Source organism: Psammomys obesus, unplaced genomic scaffold (genome assembly GCF_907164565.1).
Source record: "Psammomys obesus unplaced genomic scaffold, mPsaObe1.curated_primary_1811, whole genome shotgun sequence".
NCBI classification, from domain to species: Eukaryota; Metazoa; Chordata; class Mammalia; order Rodentia; family Muridae; genus Psammomys; species Psammomys obesus.
The window spans coordinates 16,987,099-17,007,649 of record NW_026596091.1 but is presented as its reverse complement, the minus strand read 5'-3'; the positions used below and the strand labels follow the sequence as shown (position 1 = coordinate 17,007,649).

At 39.3% G+C, this 20,551-nt stretch overlaps 1 protein-coding gene across 2 annotated transcripts in view; it reads right to left on the bottom strand.

The window, feature by feature from the left end:
* The window catches only part of Kitlg (KIT ligand), an 86,711-nt gene that overhangs the window by 22,872 nt on the left and 43,288 nt on the right, over positions 1 to 20,551 (bottom strand). For both annotated transcript variants that reach the window (XM_055627966.1, XM_055627967.1), the window contains exon 3: positions 13,317 to 13,379. In XM_055627966.1, the coding sequence (XP_055483941.1) occupies positions 13,317 to 13,379 (63 nt within the window). The remainder of the gene's footprint in view (positions 1 to 13,316; positions 13,380 to 20,551) is intronic.

The following is a 20,551-nucleotide window of genomic DNA, read 5'->3' as shown; positions in this document are numbered from 1 at the left end:
CCAATGATTTCTGTCCTTCCACGGAAGAAAACAAAGCCAACAGAAAGCTGATCTTTACCGTACACAAAGTTCACTTTAATTTAAAGTGGACTTTAATTCTATGGAATATTATTCATGGTTTACTCACTGTGTTTTCAAAGGAACATTAGATACAGATGGGATTACCAAATATTTTTAGGAAAGAGAATCTTAGCTCTGAAGGAACTCCCAGTCTAAAATAAATTAACCTAAAGGTCTTGATAGATTTCAAGGCTTCAAAAATAGATAGATTCAGTGGGGTAAGGATGTGGCTTAAAATCTGAATAGAACTTCAGCCTAGCAGCAGTACCAGCTATGTTTTTTTGTGGGAGTGACTGCAAAATGAAAGTGTATTTCTTGTTCAAAATTATCATTCCACAATTGGCTCAAAAACTATTTAGAATTTCAGGGTCATGATAGCAGAACACTAATCCAGTTCACAAAACCAGTTCTGCCCACTTGTTAGCTAGATATTGGAACCTAGAATCAAGCCTAACTGCACTCACGTCTATCTGGGAGACTCCGGGCAAACAACATTAACTCTGAAGTACACACTGCATGTGTACAGCATGAAAATGAAGGAGATAGCCTGGATAATGTGGACATAAGTTACACAAGGACAACATTTTAAAAAATATTGTTCTCTGTTATGTTTCTATAGCCTAGAGCATTCTGAAGTATATGGAGGTGGCTTCAGAACCATGTACTAAAAGGATATATGAATGAATGAAATTAATTAGGGACTGGAGAAATGATTCAGTAGTTAAGGGCACTAGATGCTTCCCAGCATCCTCAGGCCAGCTCACAAGCACCTCTAACTCCAGTTCCAAGGGATCCAGTAACCTCTTCTGGCACCTGGAAAACACATACTACACATACATGCAAGTAAATAGTCATCAACATAAAAGCCTAAAAATCTCTTAAAAAAAAAAAAAGAATTACAAAAATACTCTACATTCCAGATTATCACTCTTGGCATAACTCAAAAGCGTAACTATTTTGTACTCTGTGTGCCAAGAGATAAAATCAAGGCTATTATACACAATGTGATTCCAAGTACATTTCTATCAAAACACTCACCCTCCCAGGACCAGGGATCAGTCTTGGGGCTTTGCTTCTGCCAGGCGAGTACTCTAACACTCAGATTGATGCTCAGCCCTCTTTTGGTTGACACAGTGGTTTGTCCTGTAGCTAAAGATGGTCTTGAACTTGCTAAACAGCCTCGGCTGGCTTTAGACTCCTAATCATCTACCTCCACCTCCCTGATGCTGAGTTGTAAACAAGCACTCCCATGCCTGGTTTTCTAGAAATTTTTTCACAACACTAAAAATGTAAAAAGGGTTGAATATGTTTTGTTTAATGAACTATTTTTTCAAAGAGCTCTACTAATGAGAAATATGGAATTCCTTGGGTTGATTCTATTTTTTGCCTCGTTGGCCTTCAAAACGTGCACTCTTTATTATCAGAGTACTTATAAGAACTAACATCACATAAAATGAGTTGAACTAATAAATCTGATTTCTCTACTTACCAGTGGGAGGATATTACTTTATTTATTATAAATTATAGTTAGTTCATATTTGTTTCACAGAACAGTTTTCAATAGCATAATACAACAAAAAAGAACATTAAATTGGTTTATAAAAAGATTAGTATGCTCTAATTCCTAGAGGCAAGCATTAAACATCATTAAAACTTTTGAAATGTTGGTTCTGGTTTTAGAGAAGAAACATACAAATGTACATGGGCTTGGACTGTAGCTCAATGACAAGGTATGGGGTTCAATTCCAAGCAGCATAAAAAGGAAAAAAGAAAAAAAAAAGGTAACAAGAGGGACCACTTGGCCACTAACTAAGCTCTGGGTGTCTCTGTGTGTCTCAGGTGCACTTAGAATTCATTTTTTGTGTTGCTCAAACACCCTTCACGTGAAGCATAGGCAAATTATCGTGCTTGGCTTCTTAACAAGCCAGTAAGAGCCTTTCAAACTCCTCCCACATTGATTCACTGTGAGTTTCTCTCCTCTGGGACAGTGGTAATTCCTTTCAGGTATTAGCCTTCTGAGCAAAGGCTGATAGGATTGATTACAGCACATACTACAATACAGCTGGGCAGCCTTCACACAGTAGAGCAGCCTTCACCAACTTGTACAATCAGTCTCAGCTAGGAAACTTTTCAGTGATAATAGAATCCATGTATTACGATCTTAAACTCTCTTTATTGTATGCCACCAATATTCTTCGCCTTCCTCTCGGATCTTCTGACACAATAACATTATGTTGTTTTGAACTGAGGCACTTCCTTTACCCTGTGGTTCTTCTTTTTAAAAAGTGCTCCTTCTCTCCCTCTCTGTCTCCTCCCCTTCCCACCCCAAAAGCTCCCCAGTTATAGTACAGGATTGTCCTCATTCATTTCTTTGTTTATCTATCTATCTATCTATCTATCTATCTATCTATCTATCTATCTATCTATCATCTATTTATTTATTTTGCTTTTTCGAGACAGGGTTTCTCTGTGTAGCTTTGGCTATTTTGAACTCTTTGTAGACCGGGCTGGCCTCGAACTCACAGAGATCCATTTGCCTCTGCCATTGCAAGTGCTGGGATCGCAGGCATGTGCCACCGAACCTGGCCCATTTCTTATTTTTAACCTGGGAGTGCCAGAAAACTTACTATCCCTTCTGTTCAGCTCTATTTATGACATTTCATCTTTTTTTCTATTTAGTTATAACTTCTCTCATTTTCAGAGGCTTAAATTATGTCTGAGAGATGGGATTTCCCAAGGTTTATCTTTTCAAACACAGAGACAACATCTCTTAATAATAACAATTTTGACATAAATTCATTCATTCCTTTCTTTCCTCATTATCCCCATTCCCCACACTGCTACACAGACAGGACCTTCCTATGAAGTCCAGATGACCCTCCACCTTGTGATCCTCCTGCCTCAGCCTCCCAAGTACTGGGATAGGAGAAACATGCCACCACATACCAGGCTCTCTGTAAGCTCTTGGGCATACTGCTAAAAGCTCACATGTTTCTAAACCCTTGCTGTTTTAGATAATAGTTATTATTCTTTGTACCACAAGTCTCTGGAAAAGACTGTATCTTTAACTCAGTCCTATACATTCATTAATTTGTCTACTTAGCTATGAAGCAGCTTTTTGAAATTCTCGGATCTATTCAGGAGACAAGTAAACAGATCATATTCACTGTTGGCCTCTTTTGACCTTCCTGCCTGGCGGGGGTTGGGGGGGGAACAGAGGGGAACCAGTTTTGACTAGAATATCAAGCAGTTTCTTGCCCTTCTATTTTTCTTTATAATTGAATTTAGTCAATGATTTGCAAAAAGGACAAAACACAATGGGCTAAGTATTTCATTTGTGAGATGATAGGAGGTCCATGTTTCAATTGTTCCAAGATTACGATTATGAAACAGATGATTAAGTGTTGTCAAATCCACAAACAGAATCCTTTTTCCTTTGCCTTAAAATGGCAGTATCACTGCTTCTTATCTTTCAGAGGCCATTAAAACTTAAAACACTTTAAAACAAATATTAACTTTCACCAGTCATTAGAAGAACCTACGACCGAATGTTTTCATCGGCTGAAGGAATGTGAAGGATCAGGAGAGTTAACAGTAACAGAAGATGTCAGAGAGACAACATATATTTTTCACGTTGTTGCAGGACATATAATTTGACTTTTCTTTTTCCTAATCATATATATAGCTTCCAAAAGAAGAAATGAAAACTGCTTTGACTAGGAAATTTTGCCTGAGTTTTTCTTTGACTCTGTACTTTATATAATCTCATCTTCCTTCCTTCTACCTTCTGACTTACGTTCTCTGGGTTAATTGGAGCGGGCCTGTGTGAGACTACTGAAAGAGCATGTGCTTCTAACTCCTATATGTTTGTAACGTATTAATCTAAAATGCTAATTCACTTCATGACATTAAACCAATATCTTTGGTCTATGAGCAGATGACTACCACTAATGATTTAGCTGTGAAGTTCCTTAGGGATTGTAATGTACCCTGAGCACCAAACACACGATTTCACTACATGACTAAACAAAAGAGACAGTAAAAGACAAATATAATTATCAGTATTCTGAACACAAGGACTATGACTGCTTTTGAAAGGCATTGATGAAAATACCCAGCCACTCCTAAAGCCAAACAAATCTTGAAAAAGAAGATGCATGGATTCTCTAAGATGCATGAGGCAGCCACTCTGTGTGTCAAAACTGGGCACTTTGAGCCATGTGTGAAGACAATGTGGTAGAAACACCTTGGGGGGTTGTCAAGTCTGGCATATTTTGTCCCCTCAGAACCTGACACATTACATCAGTTTTAGACATGCAGTCTCTGTGATTATCATGAGATTCATGGGATTCACAATAAACAAAGCACACTTGGTAGCTATGTGCTTCATTTGCAAGTCTAAATTTGGTATATTGCCAATATCAATCAAATTCTGAGAAAGAAAAGCCCTGGTTGGAAAACTTTGAATGATATTCACAGTGAGTATTCACACAGCCTCTAACTCTTGGCAACAGCGATCTAAATTTTCCTATCAAAGCACTTTGTAAAACATTATGTATTGACATGGCTAGTATAGACTTCCCAAAATCTTAACTCCTTTGGGATGATCAGGGTTTCGGGATGACACTGTTGGTCCTCCTCTGAACATCTGGATCCTCAGCACTTACTCAGCTAACTTCGAATTTCTTGTTCAGATTAAAAAGACAGACAATCCTCAATCTGATTAAAATGGCAATCCAGCCGAGCAGTATACACACATGCTACTTCTTGGGACAGGCCTATAAATGGTCCTTCAGCCAGACCCAAAAAAGTCAAGTGAGGAAACATCTCAGGGAGTGCTGAGGGCAGCAGAACCCTACAGGGCCAAAGAAGCGGGTTTTAGTCCCTGTCACCTCACTTCGAATTCTAGGCGAGTCAACCCATTTAGTGCTTCACTTCCTCCATGTGCCAAATAATAAGACCTGTCTAAACTGTGCTGGCAAATGCTGAAGTCAGTCCCACTCGTGGCTACTTAATACCACATGCTATGAGGAACACGTAGTGTCTAAAGTAGAATTTTCTGTACTGTTGAAATGCATAATGGATTTTCAATAATGTAAGGAAGGTTAAATATTCTACCGGTAACTTCATATTAATCATAATATAAGCGATTGTAGTTGTCATATTGTAAGCTAAATACAATTTATTACATTCAACTGAATCTGTTCTTTAAATTTTTTTTAATGTGGCTATTCAATAATTGAATATTGAAACATGTGTTTTCTCCTTTCTCTTTCTTTTTTTTCTCCTTCTCTTTTCTATCAGACGGCAATTTGGTCTTCATGTTCTAAGCAGTGTCTCAATCTCATCTATTAAGCTGAATCCAGTGCTGTAGTGTGAATATACTAAAAGCTAGCTAGAACATTATACAAACTCCTAGTTTATCCATTTTCTTTCCTTTGTTTTCTTTTCCTTTTTTTTTTTTTTTTTTTTTTGAGAAGAATGTTCTTAAGGTAGGTATTGGTGGCATGAGACAATGAGCCCAGTATTTCAGAGGAGGATATGGACCTTCAGTTCCATATACTCATATGGATACGTGATGAATTTGAGGTCATCCTAGGCTACCAAAGACCCTCTCTCAATAAAATAAAACAAGACCTTAATCTGCTCTTAATTATTCATTAAAATTAAAAAAAGTAAGATTTTCTTTCTAAATAAGAGGTAGAAGTAAATCAAGTGACAAGCACGCCATCTACTTAGCTGAACTTAATTTCCATAGTACGTAGTCCGTACCACAGGGGTCGACCATCTCAATCCATATGTGCAGTGACATGTTTTGCTAGACCACTGATTAGGTGATGGTGGACACCTGACTTACAAAAGCCATTGAGAAAAATCCCTCCCACAATTGGTAGTGGTGATAGGAGTTATAATTAGTCTTTGAGCCAGGCTAAACGTACAGTGTCTCAAGTTGGGGGCTCTGAGAGAGTTGTGGATCAAAGAAGAAGCAGAGAGAATCAGCAGGCAGGCTCCAGTAGAGTTAGGAAAGGAAAACCGGGTAACTTTGCACAAGCCCCAGCCCTTGGCAGGGAGCTATTCTTTAGCATCCTATAACAGTAAGACCTACCTTCCTTTCTTTTATCCTTTCCCTTTCTTTTCTTTTCTCTTTCCCTGCCTTTTCCTGGTTAAGCTTGAGTTCACTATTGTTAAAAAGGAGCACAGGAGTCCTTATTAGTGTGATAAGATGGGTCTCTTTAATACTCACAAACTGGCAATTTCACTACAATAAATGTTGCCCGGTAAGTATTTTTTTAGTAAGTACATTATGCAAAGAATCATCTAGAGAATGGAAAGGAATACAACAGGGTGAAAGAGGCCATCCCTGTTTTTCCTATATTTAAGACAGAATAAACAAACAAAAACTTAACTACATGACCATGCCATCTGGGGATTACATGATGGCACATACATGTAACAGCAGCACTTGGGATGCAAGAAGACTGAGCGCTTAAGACCCATCTGGGCTAAAAAGCCACAGCCTATTCCAAAAATTATAAAGTTATCATCACCATGACGATAATAATGATGACAATGACAGTTGCTATGCACAGGCCACACATAAGGCTGTTTAAAATATCTTAATTATTCCTCACAATACTCTGAGATGAGCACATACCATGTACACTATTCATTCAGTTGCCCTGAAAGTAATGATGTTATACCCACAGTGAATGCTTTTTAGGAAATTCTACAGAAATCAAGAGATAATAAGCTAAAAGACAACATTCCTTCAGCAGGTTCAGTGTGACTGTTGCTGACCACCGAGTTTTCTGCCTCAATCATAACACTCAGCTCATACTATACATAGCGTTACTTTTCTATGGTCCTATATTAAACAGGGGAGAGAAAACACAGTCTAAAGGTGTAGATAATGGCTTTTTGTAAAAACAAGACCTTAACTTGCTCCTAAAAGAGCTGCTAACTAAGATATGTTTGGTTCCAAAATAGTCATGATTCCATGGTAGAGTAAGTGGACAGACGAAAGGACATCCATGGCAAAGGTGAGCAGCACAAGAGTTGAGAACAATCATGACTTAAGGGCAGTGATGCCTCAGGCTGGGGTGGTGAGTTGGTGTAAGGAAAAACAGGTACTACAATGAGAAGACGAGGGTGAGCCAAGATGAGGGAGAGTCTCATAAACATCAGGCTTAGGGATTCAGCTTTCAGCCTTCAGCATCCTGGAACAGTGAGATGGTTCCTGAGCAGAAACAATTCAATGCAAATAGAATAGAAGGCTCAAATGCACAACTAAAAACCCTTAAAACCAAGACGTCATGAAATGTGCACAAGTATGAAGAAGAGATAGCAGCATCTTCAAGGTTCAGATAGTAGGTGGTGAATTCCAGGCACCCAGCCATCACAGCCACCTGGGACATCAAGGAAATGACAAGCGGTTACACATCAGGGAATGGTCCTACTTCCTGTCCTTGCATCCTCCCATTAAATATTTATTAAGTGTCCTACCACACGGAAGGCCTTGCAGGTGTAGAAGAGCACAATAAAAGAAAACAACGTGTATGTGTAGTCTTCATCTTGTAAAGTTTGTAAGCTAGAGGGAAGGGTATCAATCATATGACCTAGAAAACAACCAGGAAGCTGCAATCTGAGCATTGGTTGCAATGACACTTTCTCCTGACTCTGAAAGGAACAGGAAGTCAGTCAGCATATACGAAGGAGGAAGGAATAGAACCACAATTGTATAATTATTTTTAAGTCACTCCATCAACCAAAGAATCAAAGCATTCAATAATAAGTCCTGGAATGATGAAGAGAAAAAAAGACACAGATGAAAGAAAATGGAAATAGCCCTCAAAGTGAAGATGTGCATGCTCAAGGAAGGCTATAGATAAAGGCTTATTGTCACAGTCCTCAATCAATCACTTCCCTTTTAGCTGTTCCTTTTAAAATGCTTTTGGAACTGGGCATATGGCTTAGTGTGCCTGGCATAAGTATACTCCTAAGTACCCAAACAAACAAAAAGATGCAACAGTAAAGATTAGTTCAAGTAATAAAGGTCAGTGGTTACTGAACTTTGAAAAGGAGCAGGATGATCATGTGGGTTTAACCTATCTCTATCTCTAAGACTGTTAATGAGGAATTGCACAGAAATCAGTTGAACACAATTAACCAGGTGAGAGAAGCAAGTAGCTCTGGATGAGATGACATACACTGCATGCTCTGGGCAGGTGTCGTCATGTGAGGCTCTGGCTTAGAATGCATGCGTTCCACAGAATATTAGTAGGAACCTATCATGTGTGAAAGGGAATACTTTATCAAGGGGAGAGTGACTCATTCAAAACTTTCAGTGCCGTAAAGACAGAGGTGAAAGGACTTTTGAAAGGGACTTTAAAATATGGTCTGTTGATTTCCTTTTGTAGCTAGGACAAATTACCACTGACAAGATCAAGTTTCTTTTACAGTTCTTGAGGCCACACATACGGAATAAATCTTACCAAACACTCATGGTGCGGAGGGAAAACTTTGTTGTGCTTTTTTCAGATCCAACAGGCCACTGGCCAGTGATTCCTGCTGCTCCTGCTTCCATTTTTAAAGCCAACTGGGAAACATTTGCAAACCTCCCCCTCTATTTCAGACACATCTGATTCCTAGATAAGGATGCAAGTTTCACTGACTGGACCCACTCGATAATCTAGGCTAATCTTCTCATCCCAAAAATCTTAACTGAACTACTTCTTCAATGACCCCTTAGCTAGATAAATTAACTGGACTAGTGATTTCCGAGGAGTCTCTATTTGTAATAGTAAAATCATGCTGCTGGACAGACAGCTCAGCAGCTAAGAGATGCACTTCTTTTCCAGGAACCAAGTTCATTTCTCAGCACCCAAGTCTAGCAATACCTCTGACTTCTATGAGCACCCACTCCCATGCCTGTGAGAGTGCCTGAACGTGCACACACGCAGGTACACAATTTAAAGTCGTCAAAATCAATCTTTAAAAATTAAAATGTAAAGGAGGTAAAGTGAATTTAAAAAATCATTTAAAAAATGTAAATGTAAATCATGATCCTGGAATGGACCTTTACTAGAGTAATAGAAGTGGATACACAAAAAGATAAAAATTGAAGACATCCAATACATTAAAATAGAATGACTATTGCTAAATTTACTAGAGTTGAAAATATGTTGCTGAAAGGTAAGATAATAATTCTCTGCTTAAGAGACACATACTAGAGTGTTTAGAAGCAAATGTCCATGATGTGTGCACAATTTATTTGCGAAAATAATGCAATAAATATTTATACAGAAAAGGTTTCGATAAGGCAAATGAAAAAATAGTTGAATCTGGAATACAGCATGCAGTGTTCTTCAAATGTTCTTGCAAATATTCTGTACAACTAAAGGTATTTCCAAATAAAAAGCCAAAGAAAACCGGGGCTGTGTTTACATAATTTACTCTAATTGAAAATGATGAGGAATTTACTCCAGCATCTTTTGGGTTGTGGGCTGATACACACATTAGAACAAACACATTCAGCAACCCCGAGTCCATTCTTTGCAGAGTAACTGATGGGTGAAGGAAAGACACAGCAGCATTCATTCATGTGTTTCTAAGTTAGATGCAAGGCCCCACAGCCAAATGTTAAACAGAGCTTGGGGATTTCTATAGAAGAGTTGGAGGCGGGGAATGACTGAGGGAGCTGGAGAGGTCAAGGAAGACCTACAGAGTAAACTAAACTGGGGCCATGGGGGCTCACAGAGACTGCACCCCCACGCAAAGAGCATGCATGGACTGGTCCTAGGCCCCTGCACATATGCAGCAGATGTGCAACTTGGTCTTCATGTGGGTCTCCCAGCAATTGGAGCAGTGGGGTGGCAGAGCTCTGACCTTTGGATACTGTACCCTAACTGGGCCACCTTGTCTGTCCTCAGTGGGAGAGGATGCACTTAGTCTTGCAATGACTTAATGTGCCAGGGCAGGTTGGTATCCATGGGGGACCTCGCTCTTCTCTGAGGAATAGGAGAGGGGAGAATGGGGAAGAGGAGTGTGTAAGGTGGCAGGGGAGAGACAGGGAGGAAGGAAAGGGGGTTGCAATCAGGATGTAAAGTGAATAAAGAAATAAAATTTAAAATATTTCTTAATTTAAAAAAAGAAGTTCAAGAAAAAAAAATCCTACCCATCTGGCAATATTATTGTTCTGAGGATTTTGAATTGGCAATTATTAGTGAATTCAAACACTGACTGGATGATCACAACCTGCTATTTCTGAGAGAGAGAGAGAATATGCTAGGTTTATTTTCTATCTATTATGGAAGGCCCAAGAGCAAAGTAGACTTTCCTTTTCAGTCTTCAGCTGTTTTGTTTTGTTTTTTTTTCAAACAACAAAAGTGAAAAGTGAAAAATAAACTGTATCCTGCCCAGTGCCCAAGGCTGACTTTTATTGCTTTGGCCCCAGGGAATCTTTCTGGCATCAAGTCCCACTCCACCCTTCATTGTTTAAATACAAAAGATTAGGCAGCTGGGACTCTGACCACCAACAAATCACCACAGGCCACTCAACTGGGAAACGCCTCTGGTCTTGGCAGAAATGAAGACTTTAAAATGAAGGTAAAGGGTAAGACCCCAGTTTGTGTTCTAAGCCCTCCGCACCAGCTTGCTTTTTCCTGCCAACTACAGTGGCCAAGAACAATGTTTCTCAGTAGTTCCACGATAGCATGCCAAGACCAAATAATAGCAGGCTTCTCTCAATTGCAGAAACACGCACAAAATATGTGGCAATAAATCGGCTTTATTTTTACAAGCCTGGCTCAAGCTATCACCAGTTCATGCGGAAATTTATGATTTAGCACCGTATACAATTAGAGCGGCACAAAATCATCTATTTAGTTATTTCCCGCTTAACACTTGCTTTGCAGAGAGCAACAGGATCGCTTTGAGCAAGTCTGGCAATAGCCAGACTCAAGAGGGCTACAGTTACCTAGAAGCTTCCTTTTAACACTTGGCTCACCACTGTAATTACTTCTATCCCCATTTTCAGTAACTCAGAGTTAAGAGTCAGATAGCTGGGAGAGGGTGGGATGTGAGTGGGAGTAGAGAAGATATTAGAGTTTTATTTATTTATTTAATTCTTTATAATAATAATATTATATTATATAATATATATTATATTATTATTATAATAATATTATTATTATATTATTATTATATTATATATTATATATTATATATTATTATATAATATATTATATAATATATATTATATATATTAATATATAATATATATAATATTATTATTATTATTATTATTATTATTATTATTATTATTATTGCTAGGTTTGTTATGTTCAAACTGTAGAACCTGGGTCAAAATAAGTCTGGGCTGTAAACCTTCTTGAGTCTTTTTTGAATATGAATAAGTCTACCTAATGTACAGGCTTTCTTCTCACCCTTATATGTGTGTGTGGAGTGACAATCATTTTGCAAATGAAAAAAAAAAGTGACAAAAAGGCTAAGTACTTTCCCCACAGTTCTTACAAAAATGTTTGTAGAAGGAATCTCTTGTGTATTGTACGGATGCAACACCTGCCAATTAAAAAAACCAATGACCTATAGCTGAAACAGGAAATAGAAGGCAGAAGAGATTCTGGGAGAGTCAGGCAAGGGAGATTCAGCAGGAAAAATGTGAAGAAGATGGATGCATGGTGCCTGAGCTAGGGTAACCAGCCATGTGGCAGAACTTAGCTTAATATAATGGGTTAATTTAAGTTATGAGCTAGTCAAAGAGAAGCCTAGATAAATGATGTAGGTATTTGTATAATGTGTAATGAATCTCATGAATCGTCCTTCTGGGAGCTATAGGATGAGAGGAAAAACCACCCACCACATAATGGCATGGGCAAGCCCTGGAATGCTGAGGCCAGAGATTTTAAATTTGTAGGCACAGGCTCTGTAAGGCTTTTCACCCAACACTTGCTGATTAAGGGATCAACTGACTGCATTGACTAATTTTCAAGCTGCTATAACTTTCCATCTCTATTTGCGAAGAACCCCTCTACCAGAATATACAGACGGTGGCCAGGCTTGAGGATAGATGGTACAGCATGAAGACACCTGTTCTAGGGAGTTCTAAAGAACTCTTGGCAGTTTATGCTAAGAATACTCATCAAGTAAAAGAAGTATAGCCATGGACAGTCACTGGAATTGAAAAAACTCGTGAAGTATTTTAAGGAGCATAGTAACATGCTTTTGATTGACTGGTCCCCCAAAACCAGAAACAACAGATGTACAATCAACATGCTGTGAGTAATTTGCTGTAGGTAAAAGTAAGGGTTGCAAAAACAGCAGCCCAAGTGGCTTTAAATATACTCCCGGGTTACAAAAGCTTCTGTGAACCACCATGGATAGCATGTGTGGAAAATATGGGACTAAGTTGCAAGTTGGAACACATAGTATACCAGCATTAACAGTATCTTTCAGTATCGCAAAGCTTGAGGTCACGCAGAGACACTGTGCACGTCTTTGGTCTGCATTACTCTAGTGGAATTTGTCCAATGCCTAACACTCAAACACTCACATCAAAACAGAAAATTCTAGTTCAGAATAATACCATTAAGAGACAATGTGGGGAGTAATGGAGAGGGGCTGGGGGGAAGCAGGAAGCCTGTATGAGGCTGAGTTACATTTTACCATTAGGGAGAACATCTGAAGCAGATTCTGAGCGAAGCTATGGTTTGATAAGCTCTACGAAAAGGCTATATATACTACGTTTCTTTCATATTCACAAATTCTGACATTGTATAATAGTGTTTTAGTCACAGGGTCGAATTTTTGGTTACAACCAAATACTTTCATCCGAAGATCTATTGCATGGCTAATAAGCTCAGAAATAAAAATTCCATGCCCTTTAAATGAAATAGGGATGAGAGTACCATATATATGAGACACTGTCAAGGAAAAAAAAATTAATTAACATGATTTTACATTCAAGCTCCTTTGAGAGATAGCCCTGGAAAAAGAGACATTGATTTCTAAGTCTAAAGAAGATGATCCATTTCCTTTCAGTACACAGGTCTAAAATACACAATGTTCACTGATAATCTAGCAGCAGATTGAGGATTTTTGTTTAAATGTGTAACTCATCATCTATCAAGACATGATTTTTAAATCAAGACAAAGAGCAGATAATTTCTTTAATGTGGATGACCCCACTTCCCCCATCAGCTACTAAAATATAACTCAGAAATGTGCAGATTACATACCAAAACATCCATCCCGGTGACATAGTTGAGGGTTATCATATAGTCATTTGGAAGATTTGCCACCTACAGAGACCAACAAATGAATAAGTGAATAAACATGAAAGAATTCCTTGAGAAAATCCATACATCCAACTGTCACATCATTTACATTCCACTCCCCTTTGTTGTCCAATATACAGTGATAAAACAAAACTTTTGAATTCTAAATCCACGTATGGGTGGCTAAGTATATACCATAGCTGATACTGAACCCAGGACTAGTGAAGACATGGATCTTGGAGGTGAATCTACAACGATCACTTTACAAATTCCTTTGAAAACATAGTATGCAAATCTTGATTTCTAACTGCTACCTTGGAATTCCCCTATAGGACAATTTTCTAATCTGTTTCTACATAGCTTGTTCGGCCTCTCTCATCAGTGATTCTCAAAGCGATAGATCAGGATGAAGAAGAAAGCTTCTAGAGGTACAAGTTCGCCAGTCATGGCAGATGTGCAGAATTATATGTAACAAGGCTCCCGGTGATGCTGACAACCCTCAGGCTGGAGGACTAATATTCCATATTGATCCCATGAAAAGTCACTAAAGTTTCAGAAGGACAAAGCTACACTTTTAAAAAGTGGACGCTTTAGAGTTTAACGTAGAAAGGTCGGGTTTTGTGACTCAGATCATTTACGTTGGGTTGAGCACGACATGCTTCACCAATCTCACTAGCTTCTAAAGGTTCAGAAAGCATCTAAAATGTTTACAGCAATAGTTGTGGTGTCAGCGAATAAGCAAATGGGCTGGGAACTACAGAATTTGGAATTAAGCTAAACTGTCTTGGTTGTCTTCCTTACAAAACAGAGATCCAGTTACATGTTACAAGGGAAGTGTCAAACACACAGTAAAATGGCAACCATGTTTGTTTTTATTATTATTATCACTATCATTATTATTATTATTGAGAACTAGCTAGAAAAAATGGTTTCAATGGCGTATAATGTCTTTATTCTGTGTCTGATGTCTTCATTGTTCCTGTAGAAAGCTGGGATCACATGTGTGCTTACAGGGGTAGGTTATCTTTTAAGCTTTCTACAACATAAGACATATGCTGCTTCTTGGACTTACCAATAGAATCTGAAAGCAATTTGGTGAGAGAATGCTAGTCAGACACAGAAGCTGTCAGAGCAGAGCGAAGGCAGTAATTGGTCTCATGTTATTCCACTTCTCACTCACTTCAGCCTTCGTGGGCAAATTCAACAACTGCTCTTCCAATAGCAAAATCGTTTTCAAGTATTTGCGATTTTCTAGGCACTGTGCTCTTAAGAGTGCAAGTGGCATCATCATCACTCTCACATAGTATCTAGGTTTAGCCAGTGAAGAAACTGAGACTTAACGAGACCAAATCATTTGACTGAAGCCACTTGCTTGAAGATCTAGTTTAAGATACATTTTAAAATGAAAGGCTAGGATCAGTATTTAAAACCTTAGGACCAGGGCATATCAAAAGGACAGAGTTAAGAGAGATGCTGCCCAACTTCATTTCATGAGTCATCAACACACAAAAGCTTGTTTAAAGAAGCCAAAGAAAGGTCAAAAAGTTCTGTGACCAGGAAGGACACTGACACTTCCACAGTGTCAGTGGGGGATGTCACCCCTCCTTGAGCTAGTTTATCTATGTTTGACTTCTGGTGGGACTGAAAGAAAAGACTATTTTTGAATCTGGCTTTACAAGTTATAGTAAGTTTTCATACAGTTGCTGTTGCAATCCCATGAGCTATACCTTACTAAGCCTATTTTACACATGAGGACGAGAGTTGAGGGAGTATGGGGGATGGGAGGTTAAGTGCTACCTCCAAGGTCAGGAACGCTAGGAGTACCTGAGAAGAGGGAGAAGCCCTGATTCACTGAGCTGGGGTCTGCACACCAAGCCACAGTGTTGACTCATTAGTACTTGGCTTTCCGTGTTTGCTTTCAATTACCTTTTGAGGAGAATTTGAAAAAAAAAACAAACAAACCTCAGCTGCAGCTGTTTATGATCATTTCATAAGTTATTGTATTGCTTTCTCAGCATTTTCAGAATCCTGAACAGGACTGAGAAAGCACAAATAACCCTGCGATACATTCCATGTCTCTGATGTTTATTGATCACTGGGGAAAGTTGTGTAGAGAAGAGAGAGAGCCTTGTACCTGAAAGACAGATGTTGCTTAAAGGTGTGGAGTTTGAAGTTGGGGCCAAGAGCACAGGTTTTGAAGACAGACGGTTTACATTGGAGGCCAGCCCACCACCTGCTAACTCGGGTACGGAAAGTTACTTCAACTGCTTCAGCTTTCATTTCCACGTGCATAAATGCAAATTAGACTAGAGTGTGGCTAAAGGTTTCATGAGGATTAAATAACTCATGCTAAGGGCTAGCTGTGCATGGTGATGCATGTCTTTACTCTGAGCACTTTGGAAGCTGAGGCAGAGTTTGAGAGCCCTGAGCTACATGACTGTCTGTCCCTCCTAGATTACATGGAGGCCATGTCTCTAAAGTCCACAGTAAAGGAAAGGAAGAAGATGGGTAGGCAAGACAAGGCAGGAAAGAAAAGAAGAAGGGAGACAGAGGAAGGTAGGACTTAAATGTGTATAAATGAGTGCAGTAGAGTGGGGAATGCTGAATACGCAAGAATCATTTGCAAGGAAAGGATGTGGAAGCTTGCTGTGTGTTTGAGAGACTAACTAGAAAAGAGACACTGAATTAGAGGGACCTCTGTGAGCTGGGCTAACAGATTCCTGTGGGAGGCAGCACCGTTCAACAGGAACAGTGGCCCTAAGGCACATCGCATTACCTCTTCGGACTTTCTACTTTGTCCGTGAAAGAGGATTAAGTGGATAATTACTGAGATAGGTCTAGTTAGACTTTCTGCCAAGCATGGGAAGGAACAGGGCAGTAAATTTAGGATGTGTAGGCTGGAGTGATGGATGGAAGAATGGAGAGATCAGAGACAAGCAGAGTTTATAGTGCCACTAGAGAAGTGCTAGACAATTGTTCAACATTTACACAAAAGAATGGAAATCTCTAGAAAAGCAGGAACTAGCTTAACTTGGGGTTTTGTGGAACTCCTAAAATGGCAGTGGGGATGCCTCTGACTCTTGCCTGCTCTCGAGACACTTTCTCCTTTACCAGTTTGCCTCGTCCAGCCTTCATATGAGGATTTAACCCCTGGTCTTATTGCATCCTTTTATGCTGTGTCTGGTTGATATCTCTGGGAGACCTGCTCCTTTCTAAAGTAAAATGGAAGAGGAGTGGAGGGAGAACATGGGGAAAAGACTGAGAGACAAAAGTTAAAAAATAACAAAAAAAGATGAAAGAAGAGAAAAGGGAAATAAGGGAGAGAAAGAGAGAGGGAAGGAAAGCAAAGCAGGCACTAGTCTAGATTCTCCGGAGCTAACACACTGGTGGTGATGACTGCGCAATGCACTAACCTAACTAGAAGGACCCATTTTTAGTCTTCCTTGGATATTTGAGGATTGACCATATTCAGTGACATTAGGAAAAAGAAAATAAAAAACAGCAAAGGGGAACAGTTTTCGGAAAGGCTCAAAACTTTGCCAAGAAAAAGTTTTGGCAAGGCAAGCTGGCACTGGCTGCTTACCAGCCCCTGCAGGTATTTGGACTTGGGAGAAAAGAACACAAATATTCAGGACACTTAACTCCACCTCTTGGGTCAGTGATCTAAAATGTCTGGCTCGCATGACTGAGATGTCATCAAGGTCCCTAAAAGTTGTGCAATCAGTGAGCACTTGGACATCTGTGACAAGAACCTATGGTCTCAGTGTTTCTCCCATATCCACAGCAGTGACTCACAGTTTCCTTTGCACCATCTATTAGACGGTTTCCTTTGCTAGATCCTTATGGGAGAGAAGGTCCTGAACTTTTTGTCTCGTCAGAGGCAGCGGTGTTTAAGAATCACGGCTGCAGCAGAGAACACTTAATACATCCATCTTAGTTCACTTTTGTCCGGCTTTCTATAACATGACTTCCAGTCCTTATATGTACTTCGGAAAAACACCTTTTAGTGTCTTTGGACAATTTTTCCCCCATTAGTACTGTCTAAAAACCTAGCTAACTAGATCGGCTATCATTGATTTATTTTTTCCTCCCAAGGGTATCTGCATGATTACTTAAGAAAGAAACAGAAGGAGATAATTCAATTGGTATTTTAAAAATTAAGATGACTTCAGAAAGTTTTCTATACCATCTCTCCTTAGTTCAGAACAACTAAATGGAAGCACATAGAACCTTTGTTTCCTTTCAAACAAAACAGATTAATTTTTTCTGTGCATACAGTATGAGATACAATCCTAGCCTAAGATCGTCTTTTTTTTTTTAATCTACTTCACAATGCCATAATTTGAATACTTTTTGTTCCTGAGAAACTAATGCTGGACCTATTTTTGTTTGTTGCATTTATTTATAACCCTACCCCTTCTTGTCTGTGTCTACGTGTGTGTATGTGTGTGTGCCTGCCTGTGTGGAAGTCAGAAGACAGCTTGTGGGAGTCAGTTCTCTCCTACCTGTGGGTTCCAAGGATTCAACTTAGCTAAGCATCTTTGCTTACTAAACTAACTCAACAGTTCATCTTGCTGAAATTTAACCTTCAATATGATACATGGTGGGAACCTTTAAGAGGTAGCTAGGATTCTGTCCTTAGGAATGTGGATTGTTCTCTTAATATAATGTATAGATTAATGAATTACCTCACGAGTATGTCTGCCACATAAGACAGTTTGATTGGGTCTTATCTTTGCTTTCTTTCTCATTTTGTGATATATTACCCTGTCTTAGGACTCTGTCAGACAGAAACACGAGATACAGTCTTTGACTTGGACCAGAACTGTGAGGCAAATTAAAATTCTTCATAATTTACCAAGCAAGTCTGTAATATTACGTTATTAACAACAGGGACAGAGTATAATGCTTATATACACACGTTATGATGATTCCAGCTAAGTTGCAGTTATTGAGCTTCTAAATGCAATGGCTTTCCAATCACAATAAGATAAGGTGGCTCAGGAAATAGAATTCATTGTACTGTCCTGGTAACTCATAAACAACAGCCGAATCATTTACTTCAGGCTACTAGCAAAGCAATATCAATTATGAACATCAGCCTACCTTAAAAAACTGTTTGAGAAAGACAAATCATGATCCGGTGGCTATTTAACAATTAAGCAGAACAGCCAGAAAGAAGTAAAAATTCACATTTAATTAAGTTCCCCAAGTGAAGGGAAATGAAAAGAAGAATAAGGAGGACAGAAGGTAAGAATCCACTCGAACTATTTCAAGATTTGGATTCCTTCCCACATGAGCACTGACAAGCACTCAACACTACATCCTAATCATCCATAGAATTAATACTTCAAGTTCAGCTCATCCTTATCTCACATACTAGACTCTTTGCTTAGGTAGTTCTACATTTGCCATTTGAAACAAGTCTTGCAACATTTTTTCAAAAACAAAGTTGTTCTGTAAATAGATGAACTATTATGCTAAGTAAACACGCCCGAAGAATTTCAAATAAAAGCTGTGGGGACCATAGAGGCAGTACAAAATGTCCATGAAGGAATTAAAAAAAAAATGTAAAGCTATAAATCATGTGCTTCTTTGGCATGAGAATCACCCAAGCAAATATACTTACGGTCTGTGGGCACAGTGTAAGTTGCCACCTACTGTAGGGGCAGAGCTGGTAGAGAACACAAAGGAATGATCTCCACTGGAGGAACAGCTGTGAGCACAAAGCAAAAACACAGTGCCAGCCTGAGTTCTTCCCATCACAAAACAGCACCAGGGCTACACCTGCAAAACCAAGTCCTTTTCTTCCATACAATTCCCTTTAGTCTGGCCAATATTGACTTACACTAGATGGTACGGCTCAATGAGACATTACTGTGGAATAAAATAATATAAAGCACAAAGAAGGGCTGCCAAATTCTCTAGTCATATAGATCTTCTTCCTGGGGACACAGGCTTCTCTGTGAAGTGAGGAAAGCTGTATATACACAGCTGCCTCCAGAAACGGACATAAAGGTTTGGAAAGGACAATTTAGAGTTGGAAATGTTAGGGACTCTCAATCCTGTCCATGTTTCTTGTTTCGATATTGAGAAAAGTGGATCCCAGAAAGGTCCAACAGTTTGCCAACAGGGTAGATGAAGTGGTATTCAAATTGCCTTGTGTCCCCAGCTTCCACTAAGGGTCTCTGCCTACCACTCTTTAAAAGAAATTCTGCATTTTCCCCCTCCATAACCTCAGCGTTTCCTCCTGTTGAATGATGGAGGCTGGCGGATTAACAAGCAAAACACTTAAGTTCTTTACAAACATGAGAAAACCAAGGCAAGCCTACATAAGCCCAGGGACTGAAGTAGCTGGGAAACTCACCATCTCCTTAGGCTTCCTAAACCCACACCCAGGAGCTCTACCTCAGCACTTCTGCACTGGGGCCCACTCTGCCCCCCAAGAGACTGGGGCAGTTCTTCTAGCTTACCAATTCTGGTTAAAGCAATGGCTTTGAGCATTCTTTCAAAAAGCGCAAATCTACAGCAAGCAAAGCCTTATCTGGAAGCATGGATCTATAAGCAAAAGTCAAAGGGCTTGGTGGTGTTACAAAGCACTGACAGCTACTGTTCCTGAAGGCACAGAAGAGGTAAAGGGTCCCAGAGCTTGGCTCCACCTCTCTGGCACTCTTGCTTCCTTCTTTGTCTATAGTTTCTTTAGATCACCTCTGCATTCCCTTCTACATCCAGGACATTACCACAACCACCACCATAAATGGCTGAGCATTAGAAGGTGCCTGGTCCAGACACTCTTCTGTTTCAGTTCTCACAATCATTTGATAGGCTTGAGCACAATTAATTTATGGTAAATGGCAAGAAAGCTGGGGCAGACAGAAGTTATGCGATAATAACTGGCTTAAAAAAACCTCCTTATTTAATATATATATATAATTGAAATGTAGAAACAGATTCAGAAAGGTAATTACTTATCTAATGTAAAAGAGGTAGCATGTAAACACAGATCTACCAAGATTCATTACTTTAGCCAGTGTACACATTAGCACAGATTGGAGCCTCTGCGATGCTGTGAAATTTTAAAAACTACTTACACTTATTTAGTGTGTGTGTATGTGCATACACTTGTGCGAGCGCACGCTCACGAACATGCACGCACATAATGCCAGAATGTCTGTGTATGTGTAACTCTGAAGGCA